At 45.2% G+C, this 19,843-nt stretch overlaps 1 protein-coding gene across 1 annotated transcript in view; it reads left to right on the forward strand.

Annotated features, from left to right (window-relative positions):
* PDE8A (phosphodiesterase 8A) overlaps positions 1-19,416 on the forward strand; it is a 194,387-nt gene extending 174,971 nt beyond the window's left edge. Inside the window, exons 20-22 of the mRNA XM_050966628.1 lie at positions 15,925-16,092; positions 16,934-17,063; positions 17,840-19,416. Coding sequence (XP_050822585.1) covers positions 15,925-16,092; positions 16,934-17,063; positions 17,840-17,946 — 405 coding nt within the window. The 3' untranslated portion in view covers positions 17,947-19,416. The remainder of the gene's footprint in view (positions 1-15,924; positions 16,093-16,933; positions 17,064-17,839) is intronic.
* Positions 19,417-19,843: the final 427 nt, after the last annotated feature.

A 19,843-nucleotide genomic window follows, 5' to 3' on the forward strand; every position in this document is an offset into this window, starting at 1 on the left:
CCCAAGTTAGGAGTAGCAGGGGGCTGAAGCCGGGAGCCCCAGGGCCACCCTCCTCCACGCACACTGAAGCTAGGAGCTGCACTGGGAGCCCCCCTGCCTGTACACAACCCCTAGCTACCCTATGCCTGCACTCTGAGCTACTCCCTTGCCCGCACACAGCCCCTAGCTACCCCCTCCCTGCATCCTGAGCTACTCCCTTCACTTCACAGAGCTCCTAGCTACTCCCTCCCTGCACCCTGAGCAGTTTTCAAACTTTTTGAACTGAGCCCCCCCCCCACCCCTTTGACTTATATTTTTTGATTGCGTCCCCCCCATAGCCCAGACAGGCTGGGTTGCCTCCTGAGTGAATCAGTGGGTGGAGGTGGTGCTACCTCCCTGGACCCTGCTGTGCGGAGCTGGCTTGAGCCCCGCCAGCCCTGGCTCCCCCACCCCCCAAATAGAAGTAAAATTATGTCTATGCCCAAGGGTCTCCACCCCACCCAACCCAGAGCCCTGCTCTCTTCCCCTCCCCACCTCCCTGGGCTCTGGTGTTTTTATAGCATGTTGGGGCAGGGCTCAGCAAGTTCAAGGTTGGAACCCTGCTCTATGAGATATAGTGGGGATCCTCTCTTCAGCACCCAGAGGAGATGGCAAGAGTCCCTTCTGGAAACCCATCATCACAGTTGGCAGTGACTGGTATCACTATTCCCCTTTCCTGCAAAGGGGCCAAGGACCAGGGCTGGATTCCCCAGTAGGCATGTGCCTAGGGACGCTGGCATTCTAGGGGTGCCTAAAAATTCAAATTTTGCTGCTCCTGGGTCCGAGCAGGGGGCGGAGCCTGCTGAGGGGGAGACGGCCCTCTGCAGCCCTTCTGGAGCGCTCCTCACTCAGCCTAGCAGACAGGGTCACCTTCCAGTGGGCCGATGAGTGCGGCTGGAGGGCGTGACTTGGGAGAGTGGGGGTGCTTGTGGGGGTGCTCTGAGCAGTGTCTGTGAGGGGCACTGGGAAGTTGTAGTGGGGTTGTGTGAGAGTGCTGGGCAGTTGGGGGTCTGTGGGAAGCGGGGCACCTAAAAGTTACAAGTGGTGGGGTATTCCTGCTGCCCATGGACGTTAGGAGCTCCGAGATGCTGGGGGAGGTGGGGGCCCCCAGAGCTTTGAGTTGCCGTGGGCAGCAAGGTAACCCCACAGCTCCCGTTGGTGGCATCCTGCAGCTCAGAGCTGCCGCAGGCGGCAGGGTGGGGCTCGGAGCCCCTGCACTAGGGGCACCCAAGGTGTAAATCTGGCCCTGCCCAGGACTGAGTGGGAACAGAGACTGAATTACATTCTTAGAGTTGGATGCTCAGGGTCAGGATATGAGCCCATGGTGGAGCAGTGTGGGGATGTGTATACTGAGCTGACCATGTGGCACGTGCTCTGTCAATAAAAGACAGCAGTTTTCAGTGCTGTCCGTCTGGCAGCAGTAGTGAGTCTTTTAAAGATTTTTTTTTTAAGAAAGTGGGCAGAAGATCTGATTGTGGCATTCAGTATCATATGGGCACAATCAGTAGCCAACTGGAATCCTGTGGACTCTACAAAATTGCCTGTTAGGAAATCGTTCTTTAAAAAACAAAAACAAACAAACCAGCCTGAATAACAGCTGTAGCTAGCAATTCTGTTGCCAGTGTAAGTGGAGTGCAATTTTGTTGGAATGATTTTTGCAAAGAGAAGAGTTTCAAAAACTATTATATCAAAGTCTATACCCCAACAGCACTGCTGCCAAAGCCCCATTACAGTAGCTGAAATGATTTTAGAAGTGTTTTCCTGATGTAGTCAGAGCAGTTTTTGTAAAGCTGTAGCTGTGAACTGTATGTTGAACGGTGGGGGCAGTGCTTCTGTGGCATAAGAGATATGGGGAGACGCAGGTCTGGTATTCACCCATATGCTGCCTGTGCAGTCATGCTCTCTCTCAAGGTGTTTGGAGCAAGGGGGAAGAGAGCAAGCTTTTGTCCAGTGGGAGTTATCTCTGCTCTTGGCATCCTAGTGATGCAAATGGAACTGTGTGAAATTTTAGTGTGAAGCCAAAGTCTCCTTAGGATACTGCTGTCCTGAATAAAGCAAGAAAAATGCTGGTAAATCGGTATTATTCCCAGCCAGCTTACTCTGATCAATGGTGGGCTTGATCCATTTCCCACTGAAGTCGTAGAAAGACTCCTGTTGATTTCAGTGGGCATTGGATCAGGCCTTATGTACTTAACAAGTTGACTGTCCATGAGCCATGGTGTATCAAGATGCCTATCTCCTGCTACCAGACCCCAGAGAAGAACAAAACTAGCTCACAGATGTATCTCAAGGGGAACAAGTTCACATAGTTTTGTGTGTTTGATCATTTCAGTAACTAAATATTTTGTAATATGACTGCTTCTGTAGATATATCACACACACAAAGTGCTTTAGAAGAACAAGCATTCAAAAGTTAGGAACTGCCAGAATGCCCTGACATGTACAACCAGAATTCACACTGTCATAGTATTCCCAATTCCCAATTCTGAACCTTAGCATCCAAAATATGGGTACTAGCATGAATTCCCCTAAGCTTAATTACCAGTTTAGATCCTGTAGTGCTGCCACCAATCAGGACTTAGAGTAGAGTGCCTGATAAACTCTGGTCTCCCCCAAAACCTTCCCTGGGGACCCCCAAGACCCAAATTCCTTGAGTCTCACAACAAAAGGGAATAAACCATTTTCCTTCCCCCTCCTCCCTTCCTCCCAGCTCCTTTCCGCCCTGGGTACACTAGGAGATCACCATGATTCAAACTCCTTGAATCACCACACAGAGAGGAATGATACCTTCCCCCTCCCCTCCTCTTTTCCCTTCACCCAGAGGCAATACAGATTCAAACTCCGTGAATCTAAAACAAAGAGGAAATTCACCTTTCCCTTCTCCCCACCAATTCCCGGGTGAGTACAGACTCAGTTCCCTTGAGCCTCAACAAGGTGAAAAAATCAGACAAGTCTTAAAGCAAAACTTTTAATAAAAAAGAAAGAAAAAAGGTAAAAGTTATCTCTGTAATTTAGATGGTAAAAGTTACAGGGTCTGTCAGCTTATAGAAATTGGAGAAACAGCCTCCTCCAGCAGAAATACAATTTAAATTACTTTCAGCCAATTACACATTTGCAAATAAAGACAAACAAATAAAAAGACTATACCGCCTTTCTACCTTTGTACTTACAAAATTGGAATAGAAGATTAGAGAGCCTGTAGGTACGTGTGGTCACTCTCAGAGCCCAGAGAGAACAAAGCAAAACCCAAAAAACACAAACAAAGGCTTTCCTCCACCGAGATTTGAAAGTATCTTGTCTCCTGATTGGTCCCCTGGTCAGGTGTTTGGTTCCCTGTTTGTTAACCCTTTACAGGTAAAAGAGACATTAACCCTTAACTATTTGTTTATGACACGCCCCCCAAATCGCAGACAGTGGGGAACCTCACTGGCGGTGATTTCTTTCTAGAACTTTAGAATAAACAGATTAATACAACACATGCACCTTTACATATACTACTAAGTATGTAAACTAGAAGACTTCTTACATTTTAAGGACAAATTTTAACCAGCGGATTCTGGGAAACTTTTACGAGAGAGTGCATCAGCTACTTTGTTAGAAGCTCCTGAAATGTGTTGAATTTCAAAATCAAAATCTTGGAGAGCTAAACTCCATCGAAGCAGTTTTTTGTTGTTCCCCTTGGCAGTATGAAGCCACTTTAGCGCAGCATGGTCAGTTTGTAGCTGGAACCGCCGTCCTCAAACGTATGGGCGTAGCTTTTCCAGGGTGTACACAATGGCGTAGCATTCCTTTTCACTGACTGACCAGTGACTTTCCCTCTTAGACAGTTTTTTGCTGAGAAACACGACAGGATGGAAGTTGTGATCCAGTCCTTTCTGCATAAGAACTGCTCCTATACCACGCTTGGATGCATTTGTGGTTACTAGGAATGGTTTGTCAAAGTCCGGGGCCCTTAGCACAGGGTCAGACATGAGCGCCACCTTAAGTTGGGTAAAGGCCTTTTGACACTCATCAGTCCACTTAACTGCATTTGGCTGGGTCTTTTTGGTCAGGTCAGTCAGTGGGGCAGCAATTTGGCTGTAGTGTGGTACAAATCGCCTGTAGTACCCGGCCAAGCCTAAGAAGGATTGGACCTGTTTTTTTGACTTTGGGACAGGCCACTTTTGTATAGCCTCCACCTTGGCCTGTAGGGGGTTTATGGTTCCTCGACCCACCTGGTGTTCCAGGTAAGTCACTCTGTTTTGGCCTATTTGACACTTTTTGGCCTTAACAGTTAGTCCTGCCTGCCTGATGTGCTCAAAGACTTTTTTCAGGTGTTCTATGTGTTCGGGCCAGGAGTCAGAAAAAATGGCCACATCATCGAGGTAGGCAACTGCATATTTGCCCAGTCCTGCTAGTAGACCATCTACCAGCCTCTGGAAGGTGGCGGGTGCATTTCGCAGCCCGAAAGGAAGTACATTAAATTCATATACCCCCGCACGGGTGATGAATGCTGACCTTTCCTTGGCAGGTTCATCTAGCGGTACTTGCCAGTACCCCTTGGTTAAGTCTATTGTAGATATGAATTGGGCACGTTCCAACTTTTCCAATAGCTCATCGGTGCGTGGCATTGGATAGTTGTCCGGACGAGTTACCGCATTTCGCTTACGGTAGTCCACGCAAAAGCGTATTTCCCCATCTGCTTTGGGTACCAGAACCACTGGAGATGCCCATGCACTGGTAGATGAGCAGATTATACCCATCTGTAGCATGTTTTGGATTTCCTGTTCTATAGCAGCTTGAGCATGAGGAGACACCCAGTAGGGTGGGGTTTTAATTGGGTGAGCATAACCTGTGTCAGTGGAGTGGTATGCCCGTTCAGTCCGTCCTGGGGTGGCTGAGAACAATGGGGCTAAGCTAGTGCACAGCTCCTTGATTTGTTGCCGCTGCAGACGTTCCAGGGTTGTGGAGAGGTTCACTTCTTCCACGCCACCATCACTTTTTTCTTCGTAGTAGACACCTTTAGGCCACTCAGCGTCATCTCCTCCCTGAGCTGTAAACTGACAAACCTGTAAGTCTTTGGAATAAAAGGGATTGAGAGAATTAACATGGTACACTCTGGGCTTTAGGGAGGAATTGGGAAATGCTATGAGGTAGTTAACAGCTCCCAGGTGCTCTTGGACCGTGAATGGGCCTTCCCATGATGCTTCCATCTTATGGGCCTGTTGCGCCTTCAAGACCATAACCTGGTCTCCTACCTTGAAGGAACGTTCTCTGGTATGTCTGTCATACCAGGCCTTTTGCTCTTCCTGAGCATCCTTTAGGTTTTCTTTAGCAAGGGCTAAAGAGTGCTGGAGGGTGCTTTGTAGGTTGCTTACAAAGTCCAGAATGTTAGTCCCTGGAGAAGGCGTAAACCCCTCCCATTGCTGCTTCACCAACTGTAATGGCCCCTTAACCTCGTGGCCATACACAAGTTCAAACGGTGAAAACCCTAAACTGGGATGTGGTACAGCCCTGTAGGCAAAAAGTAATTGCTGCAACACTAGGTCCCAGTCATTGGAGTGTTCATTGACGAATTTACGTATCATGGCCCCCAAAGTTCCATTAAACCTTTCCACCAGGCCATTGGTTTGATGGTGGTACGGGGTGGCAACTAAGTGATTCACCCCATGAGTTTTCCACACTTTTTTCATGGTCCCAGGCAGGAAATTAGATCCTGAATCTGTAAGGATGTCGGAGTGCCAACCTACCCTGGCAAAAATGTCTGTTAGGGCCAGGCATACAGCTTTAGCCCTGGTGTTGCCTAGAGCTACTGCTTCCGGCAATCGGGTAGCAAAGTCCATGAAAGTCAGTACGTACTGCTTTCCTCTGGGTGTCTTTTTTGGGAAAGGACCCAGAATATCCACAGCTACTTGCTGAAATGGGACCTCAATTATGGAGAGTGGCTGGAGAGGGGCCTTGACCTGGTCTTGGGGCTTCCCCACTTTTTGGCACACCTCACAAGTCCGGACATACTTGGCAACGTCCTTGCCCATCCCTTCCCAGTGGAAGTACCTCCTCAACCTGTCTTTGGTTCTGTTCACCCCAGCATGGCCACTGGGATGATCATGGGCTAAGCTTAAGAGCTTCCCCCGGTACTTAGTTGGAATCACCAACTGTTTTTGCGGGTGCCAGTCTTCCTGGTGTCCACCAGAAAGAGTCTCCTTGTATAAAAGTCCTTGTTCTACAACAAACCAGGATCGATTAGAAGAGCTGAGAGGCGGTGGCGTGCTCCGTGCCGCCACCCAAGCTTTCTGAAGGTTGTCATCTGCTTCCTGCTCAGTCTGGAACTGTTCCCTTGAAGCTGGAGACACCAGTTCTTCCTTAGACTGTGGACTTGGGCTTGGTCCCTCTGGAAGCGATATAGGTGATGGGGTTGTCTTAGTTGCTGGTGAACCGCTCTCCGCTGGTGCACAGGTGGTATTTCAGGCCCTGGCTGAGCCTCTTGGGTGTGGTTGTCTGCTGCTTCAGCCAGTTTAGGTTCGCTGGCGCTCTCTGGCTTTGGGGTTGAAGATTGGTTTGCAATTGCTGGCGCTGGTGCTGGTTGCTTTTCCAGTTTCGGGTCTGGGACTGGAGTCACTGTGGCTGTTTTAGTCATTGGCAGGGGATCCGGGTCCACTACCTCTGTCTGGGTCTCTGGTAACACAGACAGGGCCCCTGTGGACGGCTCAGGAACAGGGATGGGTCTGGAAGCTTGCCTGGTTTGGCTACGTGTAACCATTCCCGCTCTCTTGGCCCGCTTCACCTGGTAGGCCAAGTCTTCCACCAGCAGCATAGGGATGGAATAATTGTCATAAACTGCAAAAGTCCACATTCCTGACCAGCCTTTGTACTGGACAGGCAGTTCAGCTGTAGGCAAGTCTACAGCTTGTGACATGAAAGGGTAAATTGTCACTTGGGCCTCTGGGTTGATGAATTTGGGGTCGACGAAGGATTGGTGGAGAGCTGACACTTGTGCCCCCATGTCTCTCCACGCGGTAACCTTCTTTACGCCCACTCTCAAAATTTCCCTTCGCTCCAAGGGTATTTGAGAGGCATCTGGGCCTGGGGATCTTTGGTGTGATGGTGGTGTAATGAACTGCATTCGGTTGGGGTTCTTTGGGCAGTTGGCCTTTATATGTCCCAGTTCATTACATTTAAAGCATCATCCAGCTGACTGGTCAGTGGGCCAAGGTGGGTTACTGGAGACTGTTGAGGTGGGAGAATAGGGCGTCTGTGTCTTCCCTTGGGTTGTAGGTGGGGTCTTGGGCTGCCCTCGGTTATAGGGTTTATTGTCGGTGTGCCCCCTGGGGTATTCGCTCCCCTTGACAGTAGCTTTTTTCTTTTCTGCCACTTCCATCCATTTGGCTCCAATCTCCCCCGCCTCGGTTACCGTTTTGGGTTTCCCATCTTGGATGTACCTCTCTATTTCCTCAGGAACACCATCTAAGAACTGCTTCATTTGTATCAGGAGGTGCAGCTCGTCCATATTGTTAACCTTTGTTCCTGATATCCAGGCCTCATAGTTCTTGGCCATATGGTAGGCGCGTCGGGGGAATGACACATCTTGTTTCCATTTTAGGGCTCTGAACCGCCGACGGGCATGCTCAGGTGTTATTCCCATTCTGTATCTGGCCTTGGTTTGAAAAAGTTTATAATCGTTCATGTTCTCCTTAGGCATTTCAGCCGCCACCTCCGCTAAAGGTCCACTAAGCTGTGGCCTCAGTTCTATCATGTACTGGTCTTCAGAGATGTTGTACCCAAGGCAGGCCCTTTCAAAATTTTCTGAGAAGGCCTCAGTGTCATCACATGCCTTGTAGGTGGGAAATTTCTTGGGATGTGGAACAATAACTGGAGAAGGGTTGTTAAGGTTGACTGGAGCATGCTTAGCCTGCGCTAATTCCAGGGCCTGCCAGTGGGCCTCCCTCTGGAGTTCCAACTCTTTCTCTTTTATTTCCAGCTCTCTCCTGTGGGCAGCCTCTTTTTCTCTTTCTTTCAGCTCCATCTTTTGTAGTTTTTTTTCCATGTCTCACCTGTGATCTGCGTCCTTGATTTGTTTCTCTGCATCTATTTTTCCCTGGAAGTCAAGTTTCCTGCTTTTTTTTGTGTTGGGGCGCCCTCTGCTGGTTTACTGCCTGAACTGCTGCTGCTTTGTTGCCTCCTTGGATTTTTGCTTAGCAACAGAGTCTTTCTACTTTTTCCCCTAGCTACTCAGGTAAGGTAAAAAGGAATTAAAAAAAAACCCTTTCATTTGCAAATATGTTCTGCTGGAATCTGTTGCTGCTCACTTAAGCCTGCTTTGTTTAACAAAAGACCCTTGTTAAACCTTAATGTCTTTGCCCTGAGTCAGCCTCTGCACAACCAGAAAGGAGCAAGGAAAAAAAAATTCTGGCTGTAGTTTTAAAAACCCTCTCTCCGCTTATAAGCAGCTAGCAGAGAAAAAAGAAAAATAATAATCTTACTGGCTTTTGGATTCTACTTTCTCCCACCACTGCCTACCATGTCATAGTATAATTCCCAATTCTGAACCGTAGCATCCAAAATATGGGTACTAGCATGAATTCCCCTAAGCTTAATTACCAGCTTAGATCCTGTAGTGCTGCCACCAATCAGGACTTAGAGTAGAGTGCCTGATAAACTCTGGTCTCCCCCAAAATCTTCCCTGGGGAACCCCAAGACCCAAATTCCTTGAGTCTCACAACAAAGGGGAATAAACCATTTTCCTTCCCCCTCCTCCCTTCCTCCCAGCTCCTTTCTGCCCTGGGTACACTAGGAGATCACTGTGATTCAAACTCCTTGAATCACCACACAGAGAGGAATGATACCTTCCCCCCCTCCTCTTTTCCCTTCACCCAGAGGCAATACAGATTCAAACTCCGTGAATCTAAAACAAAGAGGAAATTCACCTTTCCCTTCTCCCCACCAATTCCCGGGTGAGTACAGATTCGGTTCCCTTAAGCCTCAACAAGGGGAAAAAATCAAACAGGTCTCAAAGCAAAACTTTTAATAAAAAGAAAGAAAAAAGGTAAAAGTAATTTAGATGGTAAAAGTTACAGGGTCTGTCAGCTTATAGAAATTGGAGAAACAGCCTCCTCCAGCAGAAATACAATTTAAATTACTTTCAGCCAATTACACATTTGCAAATAAAGACAAACAAATAAAAAGACTATACCGCCTTTCTACCTTTGTACTTACAAAATTGGAATAGAAGATTAGAGAGCCTGTAGGTACGTGTGGTCACTCTCAGAGCCCAGAAAGAACAAAGCAAAACCCAAAAAACACAAACAAAGGCTTCCCTCCACCGAGATTTGAAAGTATCTTATCTCCTGATTGGTCCCCTGGTCAGGTGTTTGGTTCCCTGTTTGTTAACCCTTTACAGGTAAAAAAGACATTAACCCTTAACTATCTGTTTATAACACACACATGCTACCCTTTTACGCTGTGATATGATCTTTATTTACATGATCACATACTGGTGTGGTGTTTTTATTTTTTTTTTTTCATCCAATCAGTGTTCCTTCACCACTTGGCTCCTGGTCCTAGACTCTTTGCCCAGCCAGTCCCAATTCTCCCCTCCCCCTGCATCCCGTCTCCTCAAGATTTATCTTCCCTCTCTGCCCACTTCTTTTCACTCATTCACTGGGTCTCAGTCCCAGGGCTTGGCTACACTTGCGAGTTAGAGCGCATTAAAGCAACCCTGGACACCCTAGCTCACTACCCGTCCACACTGGCAAGGCACGTAGAGCCCTCTGACTCCAGGGCTAGAGTGTTCCTGGTACGCCACCTCAGCGAGAAGATTAACAGTTGGTATGCATTGGCTGAAATTCCCAGGCATCAGTGTGAACGAGGTTTTGCATTACTGTGCTCTGATCAGCCTCTGGAAACATCCCATAATCCCGTTAAGTCAAGGGGCCACTCTTGTCATTGTTTTGGAATCACTGCAGGCATGCCAATATGCCCTTTGAAAGCTCCATTTCTGACAGCCAGCATGCTTATCTGCTCTGAGACAAAGCAACCATAACTGTGGAATGCTGTGTGAGAGAGAGAGAGACAGACGCGTGGGAGGGGGAGGTCTGTTGCTGTCTGAACTTACAAGACAGCATGCTGACATGCTCCCAGCCCCCCAAAGCCCACTGTCTCCTCCCCCACATACACACAACACACTCCCTGTTACACTCCACCTCACCGCCCCATTTGAAAAGCACGCTGCAGCCACTCGCGTGCTGGTATAGCTACCACAATGCACTGCTCTCTGTGGCCATTGCAAGAGCTGCTAATGTGGCCACACCAGTGCACTGTCAGCTGTCAGTGTGGACAGACTACAGCGCTTTCCCTACTGCGCTCTACATCTGCAAGTGGAGCCATGCCCCTAGTCTCCTTACCCAACCAGTTCCAATGTCCTCTGCCCTCCCGTAGCTCCCAGTCCCACTCCCCTCGTTAAGCAAGTCCTAGTCTCCCCCATGAACTCCCTGTCCCAGTTCCCCTCTCCATCAACCTGCAGTCCCCAAGCACAAACACCCTGGATCTTGTCCCAGCATAACCCTCCTACCTCATCCCAGATCTGGCTCTTGTCCACTCTGCATTTGAATCATGCAGCTTTCTCCTCCGCACGGCCCAGCAGGGATGAGTAGTGGGGGTGTCATTGATAGCAGTGGAGAGGCAGGCTCCCTGCTGTCAGTTCTGGACTTGGACTTGGCATGACCCAGAGCAGCCAGGAACTTCAATTACAAGGAATGACCCGCTCAGCCCCAGGCTGGAGCAAGATCAGAGTAGATGGAATCTTTGAGCAATTAAGCTGTGAAGTGCTAGCAAGTCCCTACTGAGCTTGTGTGAACTGTGATTTTTTTCAAATGCTTACAACTTGGCCAAATTTGGGTGGATCTTCACAGGGACAGCAAAGGCATATCCTTGACTCAAAGGCCACCTGCTGCTGAATTTCAAATCCCTGCTCCAAAGCGTGGGGGCACTAGAGCTTCTCAAAGAAAAGGTTGCCAGAATTTTTGAATATTGGCAAAACCAACATTTTTTTCCTTTACCTTGTTTTTAGAAATGGCTAAAATTTTACAAAACATTTCAGCCTGAAGTATACACCAGCCAGGAAGTATTTTAGACCAAACTATTAAAGTTTGGCAAAGTTACAAGCAACTTAAAACACAGGGTCTTACAATAGATAGTGTCAGGCAATCTTAATAATGGGCAGCAATACCAGCCCATGCTAAAATTATATTTTTAAACTATCAAACGGTCTCTCTTTCATTTTGCCATTTTTGTAATTTTAGTAATTTATGTTTTGCACAATGTTTTTGATAAATTATATTTTACTTAAGAACTACAATAAGAAATAATCATTCTCTCTTTAATTGTTTTATTGGGAAAATGCTGATAGATATTTTAATGGACATATATGGCCAGTAAAACCGATAGAGAATTTTTAGGCTAGAAATCAATCTATTGAATTCCAGGAATTTAATGAACGTGGAAAAATAACTTTCATAGACTTTATGGCCAGAAGGGGCCATCGTGATCATCTAGTGTGAGTTCCTGCACATTGTAGGGGAGAGAGACTTGCCCACCCACTGCTGCAATAGACCTAGAACCTCTGGCAGAGTTACAGAAGTCAAAACAGTCAAAACCTTTGATAAAAGAAGCATCAAGCTGCAAAACACACTTCTGCAAATTGTTGTACAGCACAGACTTGATACTGAATATTATTTTGTTTCTCCAATAAAAGGGGTTGTTAACATGTTTTGGGTAATTGCAGAGTATTTTTGGATAATAAAGGTAATTATAGTAAGTGCTTGGAACATAGGGATCCTTTTGACATTACAAATAAAAAGATAAAGAATTTTTAAAATAATAACACAATCCCCAAGTGGATGTTAAATAAACACCTGTGAAATATAAGCCAGGCCCTTTAGCTGTTAGGCTACACAACGTCCAGGTGTTAAATTAGCTTAGCATCCATGAATGCAACAGAAATGTAATGAGGTTAAGGGCTAGTCTGAGGCTTTCAAGCTGCTCTGAGAAAGGGAAGTGTAGCGCACAGCTGCACGGTCCCGGGAGCAGACCAAAGTACAAACAGATTCAACTGTCACAGTTCCTCCTGGGCTACTGCTCCTTTGCTCTGAGGAGGAGTAAAGTACTTCACAGCTTGCTCCTTCCTGTGATCCTCGCCCGCCCGGCAGCAGGGAGGGCAGAACTAGAGCCCCGCTTCACTCACTTCTTCTGCCGCAACAGTCACGGGGAAGAAAGTTCTCTGGGTTGGAGGAAGGGGCTGACAATATCACATTCCTCTGTGAGATCAAATGGCAGCAGTGGCAAGCCCTACGCACATACAGGTTAGACTGAAGTCAAACCAAGTCTAAATGCGGCCCTGGCTTCCATTCTGCGTAGCCCCATTGATTTCAGGGGCAAAACCTGTGCCAAAGGGCTGAGCCAACTGTATGATCCATGGGGCCCGATTGGAACACTCAGCGGCGGTCCGGGGCTTCGACAGCACTTCGGTGGCGGGGGGGCCGCTCTGGGTTTTCCATGGCACCGAAGAACTCCCTGCCGCCGAAATGCCACCGAAGACCCCCGAAGCGGACCCCCTGCCACTAAAATGCTGCCGAAGACCCCCGGAGCGGGGCCCCCTTAGGCTCAGGGTCCAATTCTGGGAAATCGGGTGAATCAGCTTAAAGCTGGCCCTGCCAAAGGGTCTGGTCTCATTCCTAGCAGTTTGACCTGCATGCACGTTTTCTGGAGAAAAATAGGGCTTAATTTGCTGTTTGACTTAAATAAGCAAATCAAAGTGTTCCCCTCATTTGAGCTGTGCATTTCTCCAAACTACAGACTCATAGACTCATAGGTCAGAAGGGACCAATATGATCATCTAGTCTGACCTCCTGCACAAGGCAGGCCACAGAAGCCCACCCATCCAATTTTATAACAACCCCTAACCCAGGACTGAGTTATTGAAATCCTCAAAATTGGTTTGAAGACCTCAAGCTGCAGAGAATCCACCAGCAAGCGACCCGTGCCCCACGCTGCAGGGGAAGGTGAAAAACCTCCAGGGCCCCTGCCAATCCTATAAGAATGTTTGCGATGTTTGAGTGGGTAAAACCACTCATTTGCAGGGCTTGATGTTGGGAGGACACTACACTCCAGCAGATCTTCCCTCGAGTTTGGTCCTGTATTTGGTAGCAACGGCAGTATGCTTCTCTGAGCTTTGCGTTGGATCACAGCTGTGACTCAATGGAGTGTTTGTTGGCAAGCTGCCATCTGTTTGTTCCATATGGGACAGTTCCCCTTTTTAGTCCTTTCTGTACAGATTTGTTCAATGGGCCGTGATGAGAAGTTGTTAGGTTTGCTCCTTGTCTTCTTTTGTGTCAGAAACTGACAAAATCCATCCCAGCTTCAGCATCCTTTATCCTCCTATTTCCCTTCATGAGGTCACCTAAGCTTGTGACAGGAAGCCTAGATCTGGCCTGTAGAGACACCTCTGTGCTCTCAGCAGGACGCTGGGACTAAGCTCTGAGTGAACCATAGCTTTGGTTTGGACAGGTTCCAGTTCATAGAAGCAAAAGTTCTTTCTCAGCTCCGGGAGATGTACCTATTGATCTCTGCTGTCATTTACTGAATGATCTCTAATCATTTTCAGCAGTTAAACATTTTTTTTAAAGCACCAGTGTCTAATTTGCTTTTGCTGTGGTTTATCAGTGTGGCCCTGCAGGAAGAACTTTTTTCCCTGTAATTAACAATGTGCACTGGGAAAAGATCAGAACAGTGGGAAATTCAGATTCCACCCTGGCTGACCTCAATCCGGTGTTTACTTTTGTGCAATGGAGCATGGAATTCTGCCTAGTTGGTACCTCTTGTACAAATAGATGTGGGAGCTGGCTGCATTATTAGTGTTGTAATTGTCACGATTACTGTAATGCTAGAAGGCCCAGGAGTGGACCAGATCCCCATTGTGCTAGGCACTGTGCAGACATAGAACCAAAGATGGTCCCTGCTCCAGAGAGCTTACAATCGAAATACAAGGTAAGAGATATCAGATGGATGCAAATAGACAGGGAAGTACAAGGAAGCAATATTGGTCAGCATGATAAGCTATGGGCTTAGCACACTAGCAGCCTAACCATTGTCAAGTTTTTGTAGGCATGTCAGAAAAGGAGAAAATTAAAAAGGGATGTGAAGGAAGATGTGCTACCATGCTTCACACCTGCATTCCTCACAAAGGGCCTCATCCAGCTCCAACTGAAATCAATGACAGTTTTTCCATTCACTTCAGCAGGGGTTGGAGTGGCCCCAAAGTACAGTTAGGCCAGTGAAGGAAGAGCTGAAGTGACTACTCCATATTCAATAGCCACACTTTGTGTTTAAAGATCAGTGGAGATCAGATGAGGGCAGGGTACAAAATTAGGGAAACAGAACAAAAGCTTGTTTCCTGGGAGACGTGTTGGACAAGTGAATCTGACTCTGCCCTGGGAACTAAGATAGCTGGGTTCTATTCTCAGTTATGCTACTGACCTGCTGTGTCACCTTGGGCAAGTCACTTCACCTTTCTGAGCCTTAATTTCCCCAGCTATCAATGGGAAATACTGTGACTTCCCTTCCTTTGTGAAGCACTTGGAGATTTATGCATGGGAAGTGATAGCTAAATGTTAAATATTATTATTATTGATGGTACACATTTTAATCCATTATCCAGAGCTAACCCAGGGTACATATACACTGCAAAAAATAAAAAAGACCCATAGCAGTGAGGCTCAGAGCCTGAGTTAACTGACAAGGACTAGCCTTACAGGGCTAAAAATAGCAGTGTAGACCTTCAGGCTCCAGACAAAGCCTGAAGGTCTACACTGCTATTTTTAGCCTGGCAGAGCCAGCCCAGGTCAGTTGACCTGGGCTCTGAGACTCACTGCTGCGGGTATCTTTTTGCAGTGTATTCATACCATCAGGCAACAGCTCAAGCTATGCTGCACTCTGGTAGGTGGATTTTTAGGCATCTCAGCCTTGATTCCCTACCCCTAGAAACAATTTTAATCAGAGCTCCATAGTAAAGGTAGCTTCGGCCCCAGCTCATAAAAGGCCGACCCAATCTTGCCGCTCCCAACTGTGTGAACTATCCCACATAGTGCAGGCTGGGGTCCAAATATAGCCATATATTCTAAACAAGTGTCCCTTCGCCACTCTCCATAACTGCGTAGGATAAAGCTCATCAAAAGCAGGTGTTTTTAATGAATTTATCTGATAGTGATGCAATCAAAAGAGCAGTTCATTTGCATTATAAGCCAAGCAAGCCAGGCACCGTAGGGAGGAGGCGGATGGAAAACCAGGTGCATGGGATGGGAAGAGGGAGCTGGCCCTGGGAGCAGTACTGCTGTCACAGTAGTTTGTACTCATGATAATGAGACCTGCTAGCACTGACCCGGCATGCATCTTGTCCCAGCTTTTCCCTAAACCGTTGTTTGCTCCACTGCTAACATGTAACTCAGTGTGTTTTGTGGGTTTTTTTTCAATTATCATCTTAATCCTGCAATGGAAAATTATATACATCTGTCTGTGTAGTTACATGGTCTTTGTACTATCTGCACATTAATGAATTTATCCTCACAGCACTCCTGAGATGGGAATGGAGCCACAGAGAGACTCAGTGACTTACCCAAGCTCACACACTAGGTCTGTGACAGCGCCAGGAATGGAACGTAGAGCTCCAGAGTCCCAGTCCAGTGCCTTAACCACACAACCATCCTTCCTCTTGATTTGATGCGTTTGAGCACCTGGAATTGTCTTCAGTGAAGCATGCAAGGAATGCAGGACTGGGTCCCTGCGGGATACACTGGAAACATTCCCGAAGTAGAAAATGTTTTAATGTCTGTTTACAGAAAATGCTGATTTGTTGTTTTTAATTTTGAAATGTTGCAGAGTAATAATGGTGATGGAGATTCAGTCAAAAACGTTCTCACGTCTCCTGAAAATCGCATACTTATCAAACGTATGTTGATAAAGTGCGCTGACATTTCCAATCCATGCAGACCCCTAGAGCAGTGCATTGAATGGGCTGGTCGCATCTCTGAGGAGTACTTTGCACAGGTAAGATAGCTGGAGAAGACTAAAAATTCTACCTGAGCACTTCTTTTGATAGGATGGGAGGAATCAGCAAACGGACTCTACTTATATCCAACCAAGATCTTAAGGCTACACTATTAATTTGTTATATTTTATCATCAATATACATGTGAACATATGGAAACTGGCTGCACTGCAGTGTAATCTGCAAAAAATTAAGTTTCTAGAGTGTTCAATTTGCAATTTGTTTTGCCTGAAAATGCCCTCCATTCACAGCCTGTGGAGGAAAAGGGCCTTATGCATAGCTCTCTAGCATGGAGATGATGATAGAGTACGAGTGTTAGTGAGGGAGCACATAAGGAGACAGCAAGGAATAAAGTCATGTTGGAGCAAGCACCTAAGGGGCTGAGGTTTTGGTGGGGATTGCTTGGTCTTCTACCATTACAGATCATGGCCAAATTCTGAATTTAGGCCTGTATTCCTCAGAAGTAAAAAATGTTTTGTAAGATATTTTCCTGCCCTCTGGTAAGTTTGAAACTCCATTTCTGGTGGAGACAGGAAATTATGGAGCATCTTCAGCTCCAAAACAGTCATAGCTTAAAAAAAAGTTTCAAAGTGCCACAAAACTAGCTTTGTTTGTAGATCTGGAAGGCGGTAAATGTGTCACTTTGTGGGAGCCAATAGGGAGCATTGTTCAGCGTTCTGTTGATCCTGAACATATACATGATTAGATCAAGTCTGTTCACACTATGTCACTCCTTTTATTAAACATCTGAATGCACCAGTTGGTGGCCAAAAGTCTGCTGCTAGTGGGAGTTCACTGGTATAATGTCAGCCAAATAATCGCAAAATCGTTTCTTTGCAGACTGATGAAGAAAAGAGACAGAGTTTACCTGTGGTGATGCCTGTTTTTGACAGAAATACTTGTAGCATCCCCAAATCCCAAATATCCTTCATTGATTACTTCATCACGGATATGTTTGATGCATGGGATGGTAAGCAAGCTTCTATAATATATTTTGTATCATAAGCATTTGAGGGTACTATGAGATAAAAGTGCTGCATTGTGACTCCAAATGGGAAAAAAATTAGAAATTTGCTACATTTCAAGTAAACCCGATAGCTTAATTAATGCTTACATGTATTTTAACATTCCTATGAATAATTCTTATGACTTCATTTAATAGGTGAACTTCAGGCAAAATTTAGTTTCTTCTCAGTTATTAAATGACTAGCTAGCTTTCCATAAAGGAACAAGGCATGTTAAGTGAGCTCACTTTGTTACCACACTATGCATATTCACCTGGGCCACATTTTTTTATAACAATTTTCTAATGCTTGAAAATGCTATAGAAAAAACAAGTTGAATTCCTTTTGAGAACGGCTTACAGTATATCAACCATTTCTTCTCCATTGCTGTCATTAGTGATTACAAGTAGTCAGAATTGTGACGCACTCCTAAATGGCAAATCAGCTGTGCACGTAACTGGAATTTTATCAAGCATAATAGTTACAGTCACAGTATCTATGTCCTTGATAGAAAACTGGTGCCTTCCTGATTGCAATACAATTGCTGAATATACTTACAGTATTCTTGTAACTCTCTTGGGAAGATGTAGAAGACAAGAACTATTTCAAGTATCAGTATAACAGATTTAAACCATTCCACTTAATACAGTTCCTCCTGTATTTCAAATTATATTTAAGCAAGTAGAATCATGGAACCATTTTGGTTCTGCTGGCTAACTACATTGTGTCCTTTCTTTCCTAGCATTTGCAGACCTACCAAATTTGATGCAGCATCTGGACAATAACTTTAAATATTGGAAAGGTCTAGATGACAAGAAGCTACGAAGCCTTCGCCCACCACCTGAATAGCAATTAGGCCACAGTGTGTAACTTACCTGTCCAGATGCATTTATACTCAAGCTCACTTTTGTTCGTGTGATTTCAAATTAGTTTTGATCCCTTCAGTATTACAGTGAGGCTAACCCATGTGCTTGTGGACCTTTCACATTCAAGAGAACATGAGGTCAGCAGCTGACTCCTGCAAACTGCCGTGTATGGACTCAAATGAAGTGAACTTATCAAGCTGAATTACACTGGATTGGTGCAGTACCTGTACTGAAGAGGGTCTATTAGTGAACAGATTTTTGCATTATCTTCATACCAGTATGTGAAGCTTGAAGATACCCTCCTGAAAAGGAGTTGTCCTATGGAAGATTTTGCTTAGTCCTCAAATCTGCAAGTGAAGGAGAAGTATCTGTTAATAGTGACTCACAGCTTTTATGAGAAAGCGCCTGGCTTTTTATAAGCACTTAAGAACAGTTATATATACCAGTCGGACATTTAAAATGCAACTCTTCGTGAAGGAGTTTTTGATCTATGAAAAATAGATGTACTCTATTTTTTCACATCACAGAAGGTGCAATCGTTCACTTCTGAGCACTACTGAAAGTGAGTTCTCTTAAAGAAATTTAGTAGCAAATGTAAAAAATAACACAAGAATTTTTTGAAGTTGATCGTTAGCATCTATTATTAAAATATGTTTTATTTATTTTGTTAGATGTTCAATATTTTCTATGAATTTATAAATACTTAAAAGCCAAAGCCAACTTTAGATGCATTACAAATTTACATGATTCATACTCATCAATATACATTTAATTGATGTACAGACCTTTTATTTTCATAATGCAAATACAAAATACTATACAATGACACATTTTTATTGCACTGTAAGGATAGATGTGTATGTTTAAATATTGTCTGATTTTATGTTAATTAAAATAAGTTTTATTAAAAGGTCTCACTGAAGAGTAGTAAAATAAACAAGAAATGAATACTGTATAAGCACCAGAACTCCAGCAGTTCTCTCTCACTCCCTGCTGGTGACCACAAGATCTTCCCAAGGTTGCTACTCTTGGTAAAAAATAATAGGAAGAAGAAGTTGGGATGTTCATTTTTTTTCTTCCCTGTAATTTTCTAATTAAATTCCCTATCAAAAGTCTGCCTTATTTTATACAGTATTTCTACAAAGCATTCCACCGCATAGATTAGGGGGGTAAAACAAAATATTTAATGAATTTCAACATTTTATAGCCAATGTATTTTCCTCTTCAGTGGGAAAAAAAAGAAAATCTTTAATTCCAGAAATTTGTAAAGGTTGCATACCTTCACCATTTGAATGAAACATTCACAGCAAACACCAGAAAATAATAAAATGTATATTTTAAGAAGTGTCAAAGTTCTAGCAATTTTATTTGAAACATTTTTCTTTTTTTCTTTGTTTTTAATTTGCCCACTATCAGATAGATATGTGAAATTAAACAATTTCTTTTAAAAGTATCATTTGCTGGGTTTTTATTTGTGCTTTGTTTTGTTTTTGGCTTGCCAGCTAGAGTCAGAACTTGCCATCAAGAACTGTGAGTCTCAACTGTGCCCATCACAGCTTTCTGAGAACACATGTTGTGCACATTAGTTGCCTTGCCCCTATAGAGGACGGCTCGTCCCCTGTTCTGGGTGCTCACTTGGGCAATCAAAGACCCAGGTTCAATTCTGCTAGGGTTTGTTTTGAAGGGCTGAAGGTGACGTGGAGCTGTCTGCTGAGATGCTATGAGCAATAGAGCTAGTATGATATCGGTGTGTTGTAGTGTAGCTATTATCTGTGAAAGCAAGGGTGAGGTGTTGAATATGCCGAGGAGACAGCAGGACTTGCAGCAATTTATGCCCAGGCCAACAGCCAAGCTTTGGTATCGGAGGCTGTGACTTACAT

Source organism: Gopherus flavomarginatus, chromosome 9, assembly GCF_025201925.1.
Source record: "Gopherus flavomarginatus isolate rGopFla2 chromosome 9, rGopFla2.mat.asm, whole genome shotgun sequence".
In the NCBI taxonomy this organism is placed as follows: domain Eukaryota; kingdom Metazoa; phylum Chordata; order Testudines; family Testudinidae; genus Gopherus; species Gopherus flavomarginatus.